The sequence below is a fragment of the Acomys russatus genome, chromosome 9, assembly GCF_903995435.1.
Source record: "Acomys russatus chromosome 9, mAcoRus1.1, whole genome shotgun sequence".
Lineage (NCBI taxonomy): Eukaryota > Metazoa > Chordata > Mammalia > Rodentia > Muridae > Acomys > Acomys russatus.
The window spans coordinates 18,039,526-18,060,707 of record NC_067145.1 but is presented as its reverse complement, the minus strand read 5'-3'; the positions used below and the strand labels follow the sequence as shown (position 1 = coordinate 18,060,707).

The following is a 21,182-nucleotide window of genomic DNA, read 5'->3' as shown; positions in this document are numbered from 1 at the left end:
CTCCAATTACAGCAACTTTTATCAAATGTTTTGCTCAAGTGTTTCTGCTTTCAGTAATGGTAAATATTATTTGCTTACTCTACAGCAAAGCTTTGTACATATTATTCTGTCATAAATAGTGATTTTGTATGTTATTCCAGTATGGGTGCCTACTTTTCAAGTGGTAATTTATGTTAATATTAATACTTTAGTAGCCAGGCGTGGGGGCGGCAGTGCTTGCCTTCAATCCTCGTACTCAGGGAGGGAGAAGGAGGCTTATCTCTGTGAGTTTGAGGCCAGCCCGGTTTACAGAGCAAATCCAAGACAGCCAGCAATACACAGAGAAACAACTGGAAAAATTAATTATAATAATAGTAATAATAATAATAAATTTTATAGTCAATAATACTTCAGTAGGTGCTGTCCACTTGCTTTATACAGTCAGGAACATCATATCAAATATAACAGAGGTTACACAGTTTATAAATTATAAGCATTTTGGTTCATATTAATAAGAAATGAATTTCAAGCTAAAATTATATGTCATTAAAATATTATCTATGAAATAGGGCCAACAGTCCATAGTTCTTATCCTTTTGATGCAGCTACTATAATACGGCTTATACAGGAGAAAGACATAGTCTCTTTGGGAACTCATTATTATAAACTCAAGGTGAATACCAAAATGTACCTTGTAACGTAGTGAAAACAAGGCAACACAAGTAATACATTTAATGACAAGCGCTGAAATCTCTATGATATCTGGGCCCAAAAGTTATGCATTATTATAATTGCTCTTCAATAAAATTGGAAATGTTTAGAGATGGATTATTCAATTAGGAGAATGAAATTAAGCTTTACTACTAAAGCCCTCCCTTACAAATGACTAGTATCCCCACACTTCCTATATAACGTCCCATCAAAGCAAACTGATTGTCTAATTTTCACTGTGTCTGTTCAGATTATATCACAGGCATTTTGAAACCCAACTGCAACAATGTCCGTTAGTTCTGAGAACGCTTGAATGCCTAATTGCGTGGTAATAATGTTTTTAAGCACAAGTAGCCAAAAAGTGGGTGCTCTGAAGATAATAAGGAGTATTTATGTTAGAACTCTTCTTGGCACTTTCTGTAATAAATGTCTAACACATTTACTGACTTAATACAACTTTAAAAATACTTTCTTTCACTGCTGGCATCCTATGGGGCAGATAGATGCAGAGGTCCCATGACGCTTTAGCCAGTGAAATGCTGACACCAACACAGTTCAGTATGGAAGCATTGTGTTTCGTGTTTCATCTAACACATTACACATTCTGAAGGAAAGAAAGAGCAGCCGGATCTAATAGACTGTCATACATTAGGAAGTGTATTAGAGTCTATTTGTGTTTGAGATAAAACTCTGTTAATCATTACTTAACTTACCTGTAAAATATATAACTATACTCAAATGCTAATTATGTTTAAATGTTATGTCACTGAAGGCACGCTGATTAGAACTGCTAAAGAACACAAATGAGGGCCATGCACAGCAGGGAAACATCACCTTCAAAAGCCTGCATGCCCACACAAGTTCCTACTCACACCCATTAGCCTGTACCCACACATAAACATATGCAACCCTTCCCACAGTGATACACACAAAGAATTGATGTTTGTTAATCAATAATAGGCATAATAGCACTAAAGTGTAAAATACATTTTATGCAAGGTGTCTTTGCCTCCATTTACTGTTAAATGAGTTTGATATTTTCTTATAAGTAAACATTTGACTAGCATATGGGAGACTAATGGATTTATTTAGGTACATATGTGTTTATATATAGAAATGTGTGAGTGTACAATACAAAACTTAGCAATGCTACAGTTTATCTGCTTATTTCTTTCATCTAGTAATTAGAGTATTTAAAGTAGAAATTTATTTCTTTTGTATTTTAAAAAAGCAGTATTTAGAGGAAACAAGAAACTGAGCACCTCAAATAGTTAGGTGATTCAGATTTTCAACAAATTTTCAGTTGAAAAACAATGTTAAAAAAAAACCATAAATGTGGCTTTCTGTTGAGACATTTTTAAAACCATGTTCAAAATAATTTTCCCTAATTATGTAGTAATATCTTGGAACAAAAATAACTGAATAATTTATATCACTCTAATGATGTTTTTAATGCTTATTTTTTATATCACTGATGAAATATTTTACTCTATATTATCATCACTATACATAATATGTCAATACATGAATGTTTTTATGTGAATTTATTCTTCACTAATACTTCTCTTGTTTAATATAGGTGCTACGTATTTTCACTTGGGGAAAATGAGAGATACAGAAAATTTCAGGTCTCTTCAAGACACTGAATTTGAATGCTGAAACTCTTTAGGAAAATTGAGGAAGATTACTTAGTGAAATCCTCTTATACACGTGATAATAAAAACTACTCAGAATAATCTAGTCGTACAAAGGTGCTGAACGTGTGCTTAAGACCTGAATCTTCTTAACGATGTGTGTGCCGTTATATAGGATGATTTGTGGCAGACAGGATTTGAAACCATCAACATGATGAAGAATTCTTTTAACTAATAAACTCCCTATACCAAGCACTGCAAATCTTCAAATGATTGGACAGCAAAATCCAAGGAACTGTCTTAACAATACCGAGTGTGGATGTAGTGCTTGATTGGCACTTTGAGACTGAAGGTAACAGCCCATTGTTGAAGACACTGCATACTCAGGACACAGAATTCCAATGACTACAGCTATATCAGACATGAAAACTTCCTCCTGGCAGTGTTTCTTTGAATAGACCAAAAAACACTAAGCAAACTGCCAAATGCTCTCTTGTCCAGCTGCAAAACTTATGAAGAACAATAACCAGGATGTCAAGGTGGACAGAATGCTATGGTGAGTGGCACTCTCTTGTTGATGCTATCTAATTGGACTAACCAAAGCTCAGTCGACATGAGGGAAATCATGGCCAGTGACAGAAACATAGCCAGCTGCCCAGCGTTAGGAACATAATGGGCTTTAGGTAGAAATATGCTACTGCCAATTTCCTAGATGAGCATAACTCCTTTTTACATTCTGGATCTTAACCTTATAGTCACAGAAAAGCATAGCTGCCCGCCCTCATTCACAACAGCTTCTCAAAATGGTTGTACAAGTTTGCACACCCACCAGCAATGGAGGAGTGTTCTCCTTTCTCCACATCGTTGCCAGCATGTGCTGTCACTTGAGTTTTTGCTTTTAGCCATTCTGGCCGGTGTATGGGAATAGTGCTACATCAAGACTCAGCTATATCACTCCTTAGAATTTACCTAAAGATGCTTCACAATACAACTGGGACATTTGCTCAACAATGTTCATAGCAGCTTTGTTCATAATAGCCAGAATCTGGAAACAACCTAGATGTCCCTCAACCAAAAAATGGATTAAAAAAAATCTGTGTTACATTTACACAATGGAATTCTACTCAGCTATTAAAAACAGGGAAATCTTTAACTTTGCAGGCAAATGAAGGGACTAGAAATGATCATCCTGAGTTAGGTAACCCAGACCCAGAAAGACACACATTGTATGTACTCACTTATAAGTAGATTTTAGCCATATGGTACAGGATAACTATATTGTAATCTACAGGTCTAAAGAAGCTAATTAACAAGGAGGACCTTAGGGAGGATGGGTAATTTACATTCAGAAGCAAATAGAATAGACTCTGGAAGAGGATAAAGAGAGAAACACAGGGGCACCAACCATAGATGACCTCTGAAACTCTCCATCCAGCATGAGATCAAAGCAGATGCTGAGACTCAGCTAACTTTGGCAGAGCACAGGAAGTATTATGGAAGAGTTGGGGATAGAAGGACCCAAAGGGGACAGGAGCTTCACTAGGAGACCTACAGAGCCAAACACATCTGGACCCAGGAGGGCTGCAGAGACTGCTGTGCAAATGAAGGACCATGCATGAAGCAGACATGGACTCCATGGTCAGATGTATTCAAAAGGCAGCTCAGTCTCCATGTGAGTCCCCAAATATGGGGAGCAGGGGCTGTCTCTGCCAGGGACTCTGGTGCCTGCAATTTGATCACTTGCCCCTGGTCTGGTGACCTTTGCCAGGTCAGGGAAGAAGAGGATGCAGGCAGCTCTGGTGAGACTGGATTTGCTGGAGTCAGATGATAGGGAAGAAGGGCTCTCCCTTTCTGAGGATAGGAGAGGGAGTTGGAGGGTAGAAGGCAGGAGAGTGGGACCTGGAGGAAATGAGGAAGGGGCTACAATACAGACTGAAAGTGAATAAATTAAAAATTAATCTTTTAAAAGCTTCTATTTACAACAAATAAAAACCATCACCGAAGCCAAATGCTGAAAAAATGATACATAAATCACCATACCGTGGGGAATACAACCCCAACAGGCACACCTACAATTAGAGCTTCTGTGTCTATGGCGCAGGGACCATTTCATTAAAGGATCCAAAAGACTATTAGAGATTGCATACCAGAATGTCTGATGTGACAGATCCCTAGTAATTACTGCATAGACCAAAATCAATCAATCAATCAATCAATCAATCAATAAAAAACACATTCTAATGCAGAACAGGAAAATGTCATGGGTCTCCATCTTAGAATACAAGAACAACAACAACAATATCAAAACTATATGCAACTACTGATGGGAGAGGGAGAAGCCATCTCTCTCAGGAATGAGCCCTCTATATGCAACTACTGATGGGAGAGGGAGAAGCCATCTCTCTCAGGAATGAGCCCTCTATATGCAACTACTGATGGGAGAGGGAGAAGCCATCTCTCTCAGGAATGAGCCCTCTAATTTCTGTTATGAATGAACCCTCTTAAGTAGTTAACCAATACAAAGTTTTCAAAGACAAAGCACAAAACACACAAACACACACACACACACACACACACACACACAAACCCAACACACCAACATACACAAAGAGCAAGGAATTCAAATATTTGTGCATATATATTTACACACATAGAAATGTCTATAACACTAACAATGAAAAGAGAGGTTATCAATTTTGTTTAGGAAGAAGCAAGGAGAGGTTGGTAAAAGGTACCTGGGAATGATTGCTAGGAAAAAATAGGAGGAGAATGATGTAATTCTAATTTAATTATAATGTACTAAATATATAGATAAATTGATTTCTTTTTTAAAATTTTTTTAATTAATTTATTCTTGTTACATCTCAATGTTTATCCCATCCCTTGTATCCTCCGATTCTTCCCTCCCCTCCCCCCCCCCATTTTCCCATTATTCCCCTCCCCTATGACTATTCCTGAGAGGGATTACCTCCCCCTGTATATGCTCATAGGGTATCAAGTCTCTTCTTGGCAACCTGCTGTCCTTCCTCTGAGTACCATCAGGTCTCCCCCTCCAGGAGACATGGTCAACTGTGAGGCACCAGAGTACGTGAGAAAGTCATATCCCACTCTCCACTCAACTGTGGAGAATGTTCTGACCGTTGGGTAGATCTGGATAGGGGCTTAAAGTTTACCACCTGTATTGTCCTTGGCTGGTGCCTTAGTTTGAGTGGGATCCCTGGGCCCAAATCTGCCTATCATAATGTTCTACTTGTAGGTTTCTAGGACCCTCTGGATCCTTCTACTTTGCTATTCTCCCATGTTTCTCTCATCTAGATAAATTGATTTCTTATATGCCATGTAATATATTAAAGGAGACATTATGGACAGGCACACCTTATTTGGATATAGTTACAGGACTTTCCAAGAAGGTTCCATGTTAACTGATTCAGAGTACACACAGGGGTCTGCAGAACCACCTGGACTTTTTTTGAAAGCTATTTTGAAATTGTTTACAATTTTGTAGAACTAGATAGTTGCACGTTACTAAACATTCTCATGTGTTGGAAACTGGTATATAGTTCCCTTGTTTTACTGAGAAGTCAGTTAGCCAGGACATTAGCTTTTGATGTTTTGTGAAGTAAGATGATAAAACAAAAGGCTACTGAGTTATGTAACTCGAATGATGGGATGAAAGAATGTCTCTATTTACCAGAATAAAAGGGGAAAAAAATAGAGAATTCATAGGTTTATCTGAGTAGGAAAAGACACTTAATAGTTTTGGTAGCTATCTTAATTTATATAATTAATACATTAGAGTGATGAAAGGATGTATAATTCAGAAAAGGAAACCCATTGGGAAGACACAGAGGTAATTCAATGTACTGTACCTCATATACTTATATTTAGTATGCACACATATATACATGCATATCTTCATGTATGAGTTCCAGAGAAGATATTTCACAACCAAATTCTTATAAAGTACTAGAAATTCTACTGAATAACTTCCCTTACTTGATAGAAAATTAAAATTGATGTGTAAATCAAAATATGTGGAACTATTCAATTAATAAAATATTCACTATTTTTTTTCAAAAAAGAGATGTTATTATATGTTATAGTAATAATCAATGACAAATTTCCATTGGTATATATAGTAGAAATAAACAGTTATCTTGATATTTACACTGCTTTAGGAAAATAGCAATATTTTTAAAGGTATTAAGTGTCATTTTCTTAGTAGAAGCACAAATAAAAAGAGGTTCATTTTGTTTTATTGACAGAAACACTTGCACAACAATGTATATAAATGCACTAACCTGTTTTAGGATCTACAGAGAAATAAGGTTGTCCTTGCAGGATACTGTAAACAACTCGTGCACTGTTTCCATATGTGGGGTCATCTGCATCTGTAGCTGTCACCTGCAGAACAGAGGTACCTGTGTATTCAAAAAAACAAATTTTAGTGTGTGAACACAGTAAAAGAGTTTGTTAAACTTCAGCGCACTTCTAAAATGACTTTGTCCTACAAAATGTAATTCTTATTTTAAGACTTATTTTCAATTTTATTTTTAATCATGTGCATGTTTATGTCTGTCTATATGCGAGCATATCCATGTGTAAGTGCAGGGGCACACAAAGCAAGAAGATGGCATTGGATATCTGAGAACTGGAGTGACAGGTAGTTTTGGGCACCCTAATGTGGTCATTAGGAATTAACCTCAGGCTGTCTGGGGAGGTAGCCAATGCTCTTAAGAACTGAGGCAGCTGTCCTGCCTATTGAATATTGCTTCTTATGTTTATGTAGCAGATTTACTGCTTATCTCCCCTTTATGCTATCAATAAGATTGAATGGAACATGGGTAAGTTTTGTTTTTACCACAAAGGTAGTATGACACAAATCTTTGCTATAGAACAAAAATAATCTCAAATAAAACACTTGCTAGATGTTGTATTATAATTCTTTATATGACAAAAAAATTAAGAAATTTAGTACAGATTACTATTTTGGGAGAATCAGATTATTCCTAGTGTTCTACTTGTTGACATTTAAAAATAAATTAATGAATGAGTTATTTTGTTCATTTTAATGAATAGTTTTATTTCAAAGTTTATATGAAAAATCAGTATCTATTTATTTTTCATTGTTATTGTATGTGTTCTATGTTCAAGACAGATAGCACATGAGTGGAGGTGAGAATACATGTGTAGCATGTTTTTCCTCATCATCTCTCTGTCAATAATGATCCTCTCACAGTGAAATGTTCAGTTCCTTTATTGAAAGTTAGAACGGAAATTGTGTCAATGGTAAAAAATGAGAAAATTACCAAATCATTAAATGAAGATTTAGAGAATAAGGTCTAGAATTGCATGAATCTTTTTGGAATATTGAATCTAATAATTCAGAGAATGATTTTGTTTTGATTAGGGCATATTGGGCCTACATCACGTTCTCTGCCTAACTGACTTTTCCTTAGAGAAATCTAGCCTAAGTGTGTGAAAATATTTTCTGTTTGCAGAGCATTTCTATTGAAAACAGCAACTCTGGAGACACTGTATTCTGAAGTACATAAGCCATTTCTCACACAACGTTTTATTCTCAGTATTTCCTATGGCACAGACTCCCTGTACAGAGTCTAGGGATTAGTTCCTCTCAGCTGATGTTTTATACAAATCTGAAAAGATTTAAATACATGAAAAAAGCTTTCAAAATATCTTCTTTACAATAAACCTTAAGTCCCTTTTTCCTCTCGGGAATGTACTGTGTCACTCTCTTCAACTGGCTTTTCTTTGTATGATGCTTTTTTAAATACCACACATTTTATCCAGTTGCATATCAATGAGAAGCAATTGATGGGACTTCTTTGAAAGCCCCTAAAGACCAATTTGACATGTTTAATAAGGTATTTTAATACTAAGCAAATACTCTCTGAGATTGCCAATTGCTATGCATAACTTGTCAGAGTTCACAGCTCTGTTAAAATCCCAAGAGAATTGATGGTGAGCAAAAACTTTGGATAAAAATAAGCTGAAGACTTATGAAGGCTGAAAATATTTCTCTGAAGGAAGGAGGCTCTTAAGGCTGACTCCTCAGAAGACTTCCCCAGGCTTTCGGGGAAAGCAAGACTCATTAAGACTCAGCATAAATTTTGTGCTACATAGAGAGACTAGAATTTCACCAACAGACTAATAAAAGCAGACTTTAGTTGTTGAGTAGTTTTGTCACACTTTATTCACTCAACAGTTATAAAATTTTTAAAAATAACTGAGATAACACTTATTATACATTTATGCTGTCAGAAAAATAACTATTTTAAGACTGGCCACAGTTTTCAAATGGACAACCTACTTGCTCCCAAGATAAGTGACCTGAGATTTCTCTCTAAACCCACATGATGGAAAATTCTGTGAATTGTCATCTGACTTTCTCATGTGACTCAAGAGTACATGCATGTGAAACATACAAACACACACACACACACACACACACAAAGACACGCGCACATACACACACCTACACAAAAGCATGTGCACTCACATACACACACACACACACACACACACACAAACTTTCAAACTTTATCTCCATTTTATTTAACAGATGTGTTTAAATAATGACCACTTTTAATTTTATATATATGCACTAATTTGATGATCCATTTTGAAATTTCTCATTAGGCAAATAAGTTTTATATTCTTTTCTTTAAATGAAAAAATGTATTCAGTGACACAATATGTATTTTAATGGGATATGTAAAAGCCATTACTATAAACCACTTAATTTAATAATTCAATAAGTATATTGTAAATATTATAGCTAATGATATTTACAAACATTATGTTGATATGTGAAAGGCTATACAATTTGAATACATTTATGTATTCTGAAAAACATCTATATATTTAATTGCCCCGTCCAGTCCTAATTTTCTTCTTTCCTTAAACTGTTCCAAGTTTTCCTGACTTTTTTTTTTTTTTTATGTATCCCTTGATGAATTTCAATCCCATTTCAGGTGCATCTATATGAATTGAAGCACTTTTATTAGCCAACTCTATAGAGAAAAGATATATATATTCCCAAATGAATCTCTGAAGTAAAGTGTCAAGAAGTAAATATTGTGTAAGTGGCTTGGTGTTTCTTGCTCTTCCAGAGGCCTTGGGTTCAATTTCCAGTACTCCTGTCAGGCAACACACAACCGCCTATAAGTCCACATCCAGAGGGATCTGATAATTCTGGCCTAGGCTCTCAGAATGCCTGCAATAGCATGCACAACCTACACACAGACACATACATGTACATATACTGAAAAATAATAAAAGTGAATCTTAATAGCCATTGACTTAGCTGTTCTGACAAGTATAAGAAGGAATCTCAGTGTCACTTGGATTGGCATTTCTTTAAGTGCTTCTTAACCATTCCAAATTCCTCTGCTGAGATTTCTCTGCTGAGCTCTGTACCACATTTTTAACTGGAATATTTTGTTTGTTAATGTTTAATTTCTTGAGTTCTTTACATGTTCTGAATGCTAGACCTTTGTCAGATTTAGGGCTGGCTCATCTCTTGAGGTCATTTTACAATGCGTCTTCTGGACACAAAATAACCATGGGAGATTGTCTTCACTCGTCTCACAGTACGCTGACTTTTCCATTCTACATTTTCCATAGTTTGTTTTTATACAACTATAACTTTTAGCGAATTCATTTTTCCTGTTGAACATTTATTGATTCAGCAGGTATTAGCTTATCTTTCCCTGAAATTCATCAATTACTATCTTATATGAATTAGTATATTCTGCTAACTGTACTAATAGAACACATCCAATATAAAGGTGCTGTTCTATACTCCAAAGTGCTATGCTGAGAAATTTAACACAGACACGCACACACACTCACACACATTTTAAATACCACACATTTTATCATGTTACATATCAATGAGAAGTGATTGAGCATACTTCTTTGAGAGCACTTAAAGACTAATTTGACTCCTGTGCCAATATGTAATTTGAGATGTTTAGTAAGATATTTTAATACTAAGCAAATTCTCTTCGACATTGCCATTTCCTATACTTAATATATATACACATATATGTGTGTGTGTGTGTGTGTGTGTGTGTGTGTATTCAGTGAGTAAGTAATGACAACTAAATATGACTCTGAGATTCTATCTTAAACCCATCAGAATGACTAAGATAAAAAACTCAAGTAACAGCACATGCTGGTGAGGATGTGGAGCAAGGGGAACACTCGTCCATTGCTGGTGGGCTTGAACATTTGCACAACCACTTTGGAAATCATCTGGCAATTTCTCAGAAAATTGACAATAGTTCTACCTCAAGACACGGCTATACCATTCCTGGGCATACACCCAAAGATGTTCCACTATACCCCAGGGTCACTTGCTCAACTATATTTATAGCAGCTTTATTCATAATAGTCAGAAATTGGAAACAACCTAGATGTCCCTCAACTGAAGAATGGATAAAAACAATGTGGTACATTTACACAATGTAATACTACTCAGCTATTAAAAAAGAAAGGACATTATGAAATTTTCAAGCAAATTGATCAGACTAGATAAATCACTGTTATAAAAACAAATTCTTTGCTATGCCAACCACTATAGGAGAAATGTCCTTATGATATTGTCCTTTGATGAGTCCTGAATGCAACAATATACTGAATACGCATAAAAATTTATGAAGATAATTCAATGCTTTCTGATAGGAGTTTGGCCCAGTGCACACAAAAGAACACAGACCTCATAGAGTAAGCTAATCAACAACCTATGTCTCTAAAGCTCACAGGCCCTAGTAGGAAAGCTACATTTGTCTGCAAAATCAACATGTTATCAAACTACCCTCCCAGTGTTTATGCTTCTACTTAAGAGTTAGTACTGCTCTCATTCTTAGCCTGAGAATTTGCCTGAGATGATTCACCTTATTTTTAACCCTTAGACTTACTTCTATGAATATTTGTGGCAATGTAATATATACTATATCACTATTGTTTTATAAAGTAATAAATTACTTTTTCTAGGGATAAATTTGAGAGACTGAGTACGCAAAGGACAATAGCCAGACAATAGGTACATGTAAGATACAAAATCATAATGGGGAGTAATTAGCACAGATTTCTGAGTCATTATCTCCCATTATCTCCAGGCTTGAAACCATAAAACAGATTCACCTGTAAATCAGACTCAGATGAGTTCAGATAATCACTATTCGCTTTGTTCTGGGAAACAAAGAATAATCCTCCCAACAATGGCTCACAAATGATCAATACTTGATTAAAAGCTCACAATTCCCTTGTTTCTAATCCCCATTTCCAATTTAGGTTTAAGCAAAAAAAAGTCTAAAATGATTTTGTAATCAATCTCCTGTGATAATATAGTTTTACATAATTTTGCCTGCAATGTCCTTGTGCCAAAGCCTCTAATGAAAATATAAAAGTAGCCTTTAGCTTTTTCATGATAAACACATCCCAAAGATCTGCATGTATTTGAATCTACGGAGCAGAGGAAATTATAGTGACTGATTTCCTTACTTGCATACGAAAAATAATATTTTACTTGGGGTGGAGTTGGTAGGCCTTTAAGAAATAATAACTTCTTTTAGACAATAAGAAACCTTTGTTAGTGCTCGCTTCAGCAGCACATATACTAAAATTGGAACAATATAGGAAAGATTAACATGGCCCCTGCGCAAGGATTACATGCAAATTCATGAAGCGTTCCATATTTTTTTGGACTCTAGATGAGAGAAACATGGGAGAATGGCAAAGTTAAAGGATCCAGAGGATCTTAGAAACCTACAAGAAGAACATTATGATAGGCAGATTTGGGCCCAGGGGTCCGGCTCAAACTATGGCACCAGCCAAGGACAATACAGGCAGTAAACTTCAAATCCCTACCCGGATCTAGCCACTGGACAGGACATTTTCCACAGTTGAGTGAAGAGTGAAGACTGACTTTCACACGAACTCTGATGCCTCATATTTGACCATGTTCCCTGAATGGGGAGACCTGGTGGCACTCAGAGGAAGGATAGCAGGCTACCAAGAACAGACTTGATACCCTATGAGCATATACAGGGGGAGGAAGTCCCCCTCAGTCACAGTCATAGAGGAGGGGAGTAAGGGGAAAATGGGAGGGAGGGTGGAATCGGAGGATACAAGGGAGGGGATAACCATTGAGATGTAATATGAATAAATTAATAAAATAAAATAAAATAAAAAGAAACCTATGTTAGGAAGTCCACAATACTAACAATAACATTAAAACAATAACTGCCTTTATTTCTACACTTTTGTACCAGAGTGAAAAAAATCGAGTATCAAATAGGACTATGATATAATAACAAGTGCTCCACTCAGTATTGTAACTATGCAAAACATTCTCTCTTAGAAATATAACACACCTATTTTATTGAGATAAATCCAGAATAAACACATTGACAATATAACTGTAAATATCTACAAGTCAAATTTGGAAAGCTACTAACCTGTACTCCTGGCATACTCAGGTAATCAAGTTTATTCCTTCTCATGTCTCTGATGGGGTTGAAGAGCAGGTAGCTTAGTTTTACAGTGAAGGTTAGTTTAGGGAATAATATGTTTTTAGGTCTAGATAGATGTGAGTTGATAATGACAATATGTCATGGAGACTGATTTACATTCATAATTTTAGATGCACCAAGATAGCATTTATATAATTCCTGATTATGTCATTGTTCTTCTTGCTATAGGTAGTTTATTGTATATATGTATAACAATATAAATATATATGTAAAAATAAAAATATTTAATTAATAAAATATATTATTAAATATTTACATGTATATATATGTAATATATGTAAACATTTGTAAATATATGTATTCTCTCTTTTGAACCCATTTTTATTGCATTAATATAGATTTTTACACAGTAAATTATAGCTAATATTATACATTTGCTTAATGGTCACAGAGATATTTGCAACAGATTGTTAACTGAATAAAGAAGGGCATATCTGTTTATGGAGTGACAATGACTACACTATAGAACCTTACTTCCTGCCTATGAACAGAACTGTGGCTGTTGTTGTTTTGACGGTGTTTAGTTCTGTAGAATTTACTGGTCCATAATTCACTATCCAGACCAGAACAACCTTGAACTTATAGACAACCACCTTCTTCTGCTTCCAGAGTGTTGTGATTAAAGGCCTGTGCCACTACCCAAGGCAATTATAGAGCTTTGAATTAATAGATAGTCTTCTCTTAAAGGACACAAGAATTTAATAGATTTGCTTTTCTGCAGGGATATGACACTCAATTTGTGATTACTTTCCTTATATTTTTCTTCTTCCATGACAATATCCCATGTAATTAGTGCAACTCACATAACTGTCAAAAGGAGATTGAATGGGCATATGTCTTGTTGTCTTCTAACAAAGAGGAACATGGACACTTGCCATAGAACTACATTAGAGCTAACGCATTAAGACCACCTAAGTCACTCAACTGCTTGTCCATGGCACCCACCTTCTCCTTGTCTGCCTTACTTCCTCTGGTACTTAACAGACATAAGCATGAACACCACCAAGGATCCTAAAGCCACTGGACAAAACACAAATTTTAGAAACATGAAACATCCTTTATTGTGGCCCTCTAGTTTCTTTGTTGAGCCTGAAGACTGGTCCACAATGTGAGATGAAGTTGTTCCAGGCTCCTTAACCAAACTGTTGGAGGCACAAGAAAAACAGAAGCCTTGAATAGTGAGTATATCCCCAAATGCCACAGAAGCAGAGGAAAGCGAATTTCATCCCTACTGTATGTAAGCTTATTCCTGAATATTGTGACCTCCCTATATGAAAAAAGAACTTGATTTGAACACAAAAGAAGAAGAAACACAACCACCAATCATAAAAACACAAAATCATTGAATAAAAGCAAAACAATATGTCAGCTGGAAAAATATACATCCCATAGTAATAGTTGCTATGAAAAATAAAGTGGAACAAGTTACGGACAATTCAAAATAATGATTTTGAAAACATGAAGGCCAGAAGGAATAGAATGATTTTATCTAAGTCCAGAGCAGCCACAGTTGTTAACCCAGACTATCATGCCTACAAACACATACAAACATACAAACAAACACAAATACAAACAATTACATTAGAAAGAAATTAAAATGTTCCATGATAAAAACAAATTAAAGGAATTTGTGACAACAAAACCAACTCTACAAAGGATTGTAAATGAAGTGCTTTAATCAGAAAAGAAAACTAAACACACTCAAATGACCATATAGTAATATATAGTCTGTACAAATATTCAAAAGAGATATAAAAACAGCAAAATCAATAAAATTACATATATTAACACATATATTTCAATGCCACTGAATAAAAAGACACAATAAACATATTGAATAATAAGACAGTATTAATTTTTTGATCACCTTCAAGAAACCATGCAAAACCAAATAAAGGATGGTAAAATATATTCAAAGCAAATTAAACTAAGAAACAAGCAGATATAGCTATTCTAGTATTTTCGGGGGGGGGAGATCTTCAAACAAAACCTTTCCAGAATGATAAGGAGAATTCCATAGTCATTAAAGGCAAAATCTACCAGATACAGGTGATCTGATTTGACAAAGGAAACAGTATTTTATTCAAAGCTGCAGCTTAGACCACCATAGTGACATTCAGTGATTTCAATACCCTATTGTATCTGGTATCACACAAGTCATAGGAGGCAGGTACAACAACAACTAAACAGAATAATTTAAACTAAATTGCATTATAAGCCAAACGGATGTAATAGATATCTATAGGACATTGTATTCAAAGACTAAGGACACAAATTTCATCAGTTCATGGAAATTTCTCTAATATTGATCACAAATTGGGCCATAAAACAACATTTAACAAACAGGAATAATTGAAAAGACACCCTGATTTCCATTTGATCACAATAAACTAAATGAAATAAATTAAATTAGTTGTTTAGAAATAACAGAATAATGTAGTAGAAGGAACAAACAGAAGTAGAAATAAATTCACAAAGAGTAAACAACAAACTACTAAGACAGTTGAGTTAGAGATGAAATCAAGAATGAAAATGAATATTCTGACCATTGGCTAGATCTGGGAAGGGGTTTAAAGTTTACCTCTTGTATTGTCCTTGGCTGGTGCCTTAGTTTGAGCGGGACCCCTGGGCACTCAGAGGAAGGACAGCAAGTAGCCAAGAAGAGACTTGCTACCCTATGAGAATATATAGGGGGACGTAATCCCCCTCAGGAACAGTCATAGGGGAGGGGAATAATGGGAAAATGGGGGGGGGGAGGAATGGGAGGATACAAGGGATGGGATAAACATTGAGATGTAACAAGAATAAATTAATAAAAAAAAAGAATGAAAATGAAAAATTTCTACAACTGAATGAAGATGAAAACAACACACCCAAATACATGAGGCACAATACAAAACCACACTACGCTTCTGCTGAAAATTTTCTGTTCATGTTACTTCAAATGTCCGAGATCATCCACTTAAGTCATTTGGTCTCAAGTGGGAATGGTTCTCACATTCATCATAGGAAAAGAAAAAAAAGAAAGAAAGAAAGAAAGAAAGAAAACAAAAGAAAAAGAAGGAGTTTCACATGCAGTTTAAACAAACAAAAAGCCATGCAAATGCTGGGCAGTGTGATAACATTGGGCAGAGCACAGGCAACCCTGTGGAAGAGTTTGGAAAAGAATAGAAGGACCTAGAGTGGACAACAGCTACACATAAAGACCAACAGAGCCAACTATCCTGGACACAGGGGGCCTTGCAGAGATCAAAGCAAAGACCAAGGAACATGTATGGACTGTACCCCTACACATATGCACTGGATGGGCACCATAGTCTTCATGTGGGTCTCCTAGTAGGGGGAAGCAAGGGCTGTCTCTGACATGGAGTTTGTAGAATGCTTTTCGATAGCTTCCTCCTGGCGACTTGTCATGCCAAACCACTCTCATTCCTGAGATGACTTGATATGCTGGGGTGGGTAGTGGGGGAGCTTTCTTTTCTAAGGAGTAGGGAAAGGGGATAGAGAGGGAAGAGAGAGGGAGGGTAGGACTGGGAGGAAAGGAGGGAGAGGGCTACGATTGGAATGTAACTTGAATAAATAAATTAATTAATTTAAAAATTATTTAAAAGATATATTCATACATAGGAAAAAGTTAAATACATCATTACTCAATTCAGTTAACAACAAAATTTAGTCATATATCCAAACAATGTGTTGCACATATTAGGAGTCTATCATTCAACTAATGTCTTCTTCAGAATGGAAGTAGTTTTGGTAAAAATTGCTGTGTCTTTACAGAACCAGTAATGGGAGAATGTTTTGCTTCAAGTGAGAAGGTTACAAAAAACTTTCAGACTAAAATGAAGTAGTCGTAGTACTCCTGAGGTTCCTTTTCAAACATTTCTTTCCGTTTTGGGCTTGGCCTTTACTTTCTGTCAGTAACATCCTTCAATGTAAACATTTTAAAATTAAAAACAAAATCCCTGAAGCTTCTCCCTCAGCTTCTGGGAACACTGCTGTTTGAGCACAGGTGAAGAGGACCACTCCTTCCTCTCCTCTTGGAGTCAAACATGGGCATTATTATTTTCAAGGCAGGAGCTGGGACCTCAAACCAGACAAAGTGAATCACACAGCTTTACTCATAAGTGATACATCAGTGTGATCTTTGAGAAAACACAAGCTAACTGTGTGTGACCATGTAATATAATACTGTGGCTACCAGGCCATAAATAAACACAGTGAATATTGCTTTGTTTTTGTGCTTGTTTGTTTTGTTTTGTTCTGTTTTAATGTAAAATATCATGTAGGCTGGTGTGCTTAAAAACTTGATGCTTCGATGTTGGTTCTGCCTTAGAAGCTCTGGACTATTTGGAAAAAGGTAAAAGCTTTGTGACAAAATGGACTACTGACATCCAGTATTGACGGATGATATCAAGCCTCAGATCCCAACTGCAACAGCTCTGTGTTTCCTGAGTGTGAACACAATGTGGCCCAGAAGCCACACTCTCCTTCCACAAAGGATTGTATCTCCTCAAACTTTGAGCCAAAAGAAATTGTCCTTCAAGTTTCTTGTAGGGTAGTTGGTCACAGCAAATGTAACAAACTCAGTCCTAAACTTGCATTTTTCTATAAGATGAGAGCTAGCGTTTAAGAAAAGTTACGAGAAGAAAGAAACAAGAAAAAGAAGGAAGTTACATAACATGGCAACTTTTTTGTTCAATGAATGAATGGTTCTTCAGGTCCACCTTGTAAATCCTCAAGTAAGAACGATGTGCTGTGTGAACTGTAATGCAAGCCTCATGATACTAAAATCATATCATCCCCAAGATCATGTCTCCAGGGTGGATATTTGAATACAGCTTCTTGAATCCTGGCAGGGGTCCAGAGTGAAGCTCTGGGGATATGTGGGCAAATCTAAATCAAGGTCCCTACAAGCAGTGCAATAAAAGACACCACAGCTGCTGACTGTTGTTGCTGTACAACAAGATATACACAAAAAGAGAACCTGGACTTTAATGATCGGTGGCAAAAGATGAAGAGGATTATGAAACAGGAAGAGGAATAGGGACGTTTAATTAAATAGAACAGGGAACAAGGAACACAGATTATTTAAGGGTTATATATAAAATAAATAGTTTTTCCGATACCTGAAAATGTTTCAGTGTTCCAATGAACCCAAAGATAGTAAATGATATATACATAATTCTTTACATTGTATATAATAGATTAATAATCTCTATTTTATAACCTGTTGTAATAACTGGATATCTTAAGTAGTTAAGCACTCTCCTTGTGAGAATGTTAACATCATTTAAATAAAGTTTTATTTATTCTCCTTTTCATTTCTCAAGTACCATATTTTCACCTACCTCTAACTAAATAATAGGTAGCATTGTGTGCAATGAGGAGTATTTATTTGGACTATGGAACTAAAGCACTGAATTCATATCACAGTCTAGTGTCTCTCGTGAAATGACAAAACATTTCATACAAATGTAAGAATAACTTGGAGCAGTATAAAACCCTATCCTCTTATTTAATGGAAATGAAAAATACTTTCAAAAGAGAGGGGGGGAAGGAAAGATCATTATTGTCATAATTCTGCTCTTGCTAGAGGCCATCCTCTAGAGGCTCACGTGCTGGAAGTTTGGTCCCTAGTGCAGTGATGATGAGACATGACAGGACTTTCAGGAATTGAGGTGTTGTGGGATGACACTAAGTCACTGGGGTAGCCACTCTCTTTAAGAAATAAAGTGGCTCATGTGGGACCATAGTTAGTTACTATAGACTTGATGTTTTAAAATATGCTTATTCCCGAGTCCCACAAGCTCTCCATCATTGTATGGCCACTCGCATATGTGCTGAGAGGAGTCATCAGTTTTGTTACTTGGGCTCAGGTATATAATGTGATAAGAGAAATGAACTGAGATGGTCACCAGCACCAGCAAGATGATACTTTGAAATAATCAACAAATGAAAAGAAAATTAAATTTGCATTGATACAATTTATGTTTCTTCTGGACATATACAGGAAACTCTTGACTTCAGTAGTGCCATAACAATATTTTACTCCACTAAAACTTACTAAATATGTGTAGATGTAAATAGGATAATATATATTTGGCATATATATATATATGCATCTGCAACTATATGGCTATCCCTACACTGATTTACTGCAAATAATCTAAATAAAGTTTATAAAACCAAATTTCTTTGAGTTTTGGAAGTTATAAGTTTCAACACTCAAGCCAGTGTTCTTCATTCTATAGTCAAGACAGCTATATTTCACCCACAAGTTTGTTCCAATTGTGTTCTTATTAATTTGAATATGATAGTTAATATTTCAGCACCACCTTTGAGTGTAGAATAACTTTAGTCAAAAACTATGTGTCTTGATCATGGCCAGCACTGTGCAATTCACAGTGTATGGAATTTCAAATTATACAATATATTCTTTTACTCATTCTTCTATATTTTGTCATTTCCTTATCATGCATACTCAGGGCTAGTAATTCTCAACTGTTAATTGTGAATGACTTAAAAAAATTTTAAGGATATTTAGCAATCTCTGGAAATATCAGGCTTGGGTGTAATGTGAGGGATGCAATACCATGGATTAGGTATGAATGAATCTAACACTCCTGTTGTGATAAGGGCATTTGCAAAAAACTTCAAGACTTGTAGCTGTACTGATTTCACATATGATAACAAGAGATATTACATTGTGAAAATCACACAAATGAGAAGATTTATATAGGAAAAATTTCTGAACCATTTGATTTATGTTTGCATCTGTTTTAAACCATCTACGAAGTGAGAATTGTTTTATGATGATTATTACTCTTAAAAAAAAACACACAAGACTTTTTTTTTACTGAGTAGTTTCAAAAATAATATAATAGAATCCTCCATACCAAGAAAGTTTTTGATATTACCCTCTCTGTAATCATTCCATGTTTTGAAAAGATGTGTAGACATTATTATCACAATGCTTTTTTTATTACCTAACAATACAAACATGTATACATGCACAAGTACATTCTCTTTCTCCCTTCCCCCTTTTCTGTATCTTTGTCCAGTAGAGGAAAAAGGGATATTTGTCATCACTTACTGTCTACTTAAAATGGAGTGTTCACTTATTTTAATCCTGTTTCTAAATGATAAGCCTTAGGCATTGTGAATAATCCATTATTACAGCTGCTGAATGTGTAAGCTGGTCTTCCTTTCAAGCTCTTTACAGTAACACTATACATAACTATATCAAGGTTGGATGAGGCAACCCCAGTAAGATAAAAAGGGTTCTTAGAACAGGTGAAAGAGTCAGGGACACATCGCCTCCTACTGTTAGGTTTCTTGCTAGCCTTTCATAAAGAATTATTTCTGTAGTTTTTAATAAGCATGGTATTCAAAACAAGAAACACATAATCCACTTTTCATATGCAATTACTTTCATGCATATATACACATGTTTTTCTCTCTTTCAGATATTTTTCTGTGCATGGCTATGAATATTCTAAAACAAACTCATTCTATAGTATAAATTACCAATTGTTTCATATGTAAATAGGGAAATTTTTATGTATGCATATATGTGTATTCTGGTTACTATTTCCACATAGTATATAATGTTGCAATAGATATTAATGCATATATTGTTGTATCTATATGAGATTATATACTGAATAGCTCCATAAAATATTTTAGTCTGGAAAGACAGAAGTATTACCCAAAATAATAAATATATTAAAAAATCATATTGAAATTTAGCAATTTATAAGCCAATTAAATATATTTTAAATAAGAGTTAGACAGAATGTATCTATATGGCAGAATATTTTTGTTACTAAAAGCCAATGTTATTGATCAGAACTCTAAATATCACCTAAAGACTAACTCCTCATTAGTTATTTGTCAGGAAACCAGATTGCAACCTATTAAAACTATAGGTTCTGGTCACTCCTCTTGGGTAACCATCAGAACTAAATAATAAGAGTCTATTGCTGAAGGCTTCACATACATTTATACAAGTAGATAAATCAATCTGGGACTTAAGCTTTCATACTTATGCATGCTGCTAAAGAAAAGACAATAACAGTTTTAACTATCTGAGAACTCTTGGAACTGTCACAACAAATTGGCAGGCAAAATACACTTACTAACTCAGTAGTGGCATGACTGCTATAGGAGTAACCTACCAGTCTAAGATAGGACTTGAATTCCACACCATGGGAGGACATTTATGTCTGATACTTGCAAAATCTTACGGCTGAGGAGGTTTTAGGCCCTACTGCTGTGAATGGCTATTATTGTG

General features: G+C 35.4%; 1 protein-coding gene and 1 non-coding gene across 4 annotated transcripts in view; one reads left to right on the top strand and one right to left on the bottom strand.

Annotated features, from left to right (window-relative positions):
* Positions 1 to 21,182, bottom strand: part of Cdh18 (cadherin 18) — a 406,710-nt gene that overhangs the window by 205,287 nt on the left and 180,241 nt on the right. For all 3 annotated transcript variants that reach the window (XM_051150995.1, XM_051150998.1, XM_051150997.1), the window contains exon 4: positions 6,626 to 6,745. In XM_051150995.1, coding sequence (XP_051006952.1) covers positions 6,626 to 6,745 — 120 coding nt within the window. The remainder of the gene's footprint in view (positions 1 to 6,625; positions 6,746 to 21,182) is intronic.
* LOC127194075 (U6 spliceosomal RNA) lies at positions 11,947 to 12,053 on the top strand. The gene has a single exon (XR_007831215.1). It is a non-coding gene; the product is annotated as a U6 spliceosomal RNA (small nuclear RNA).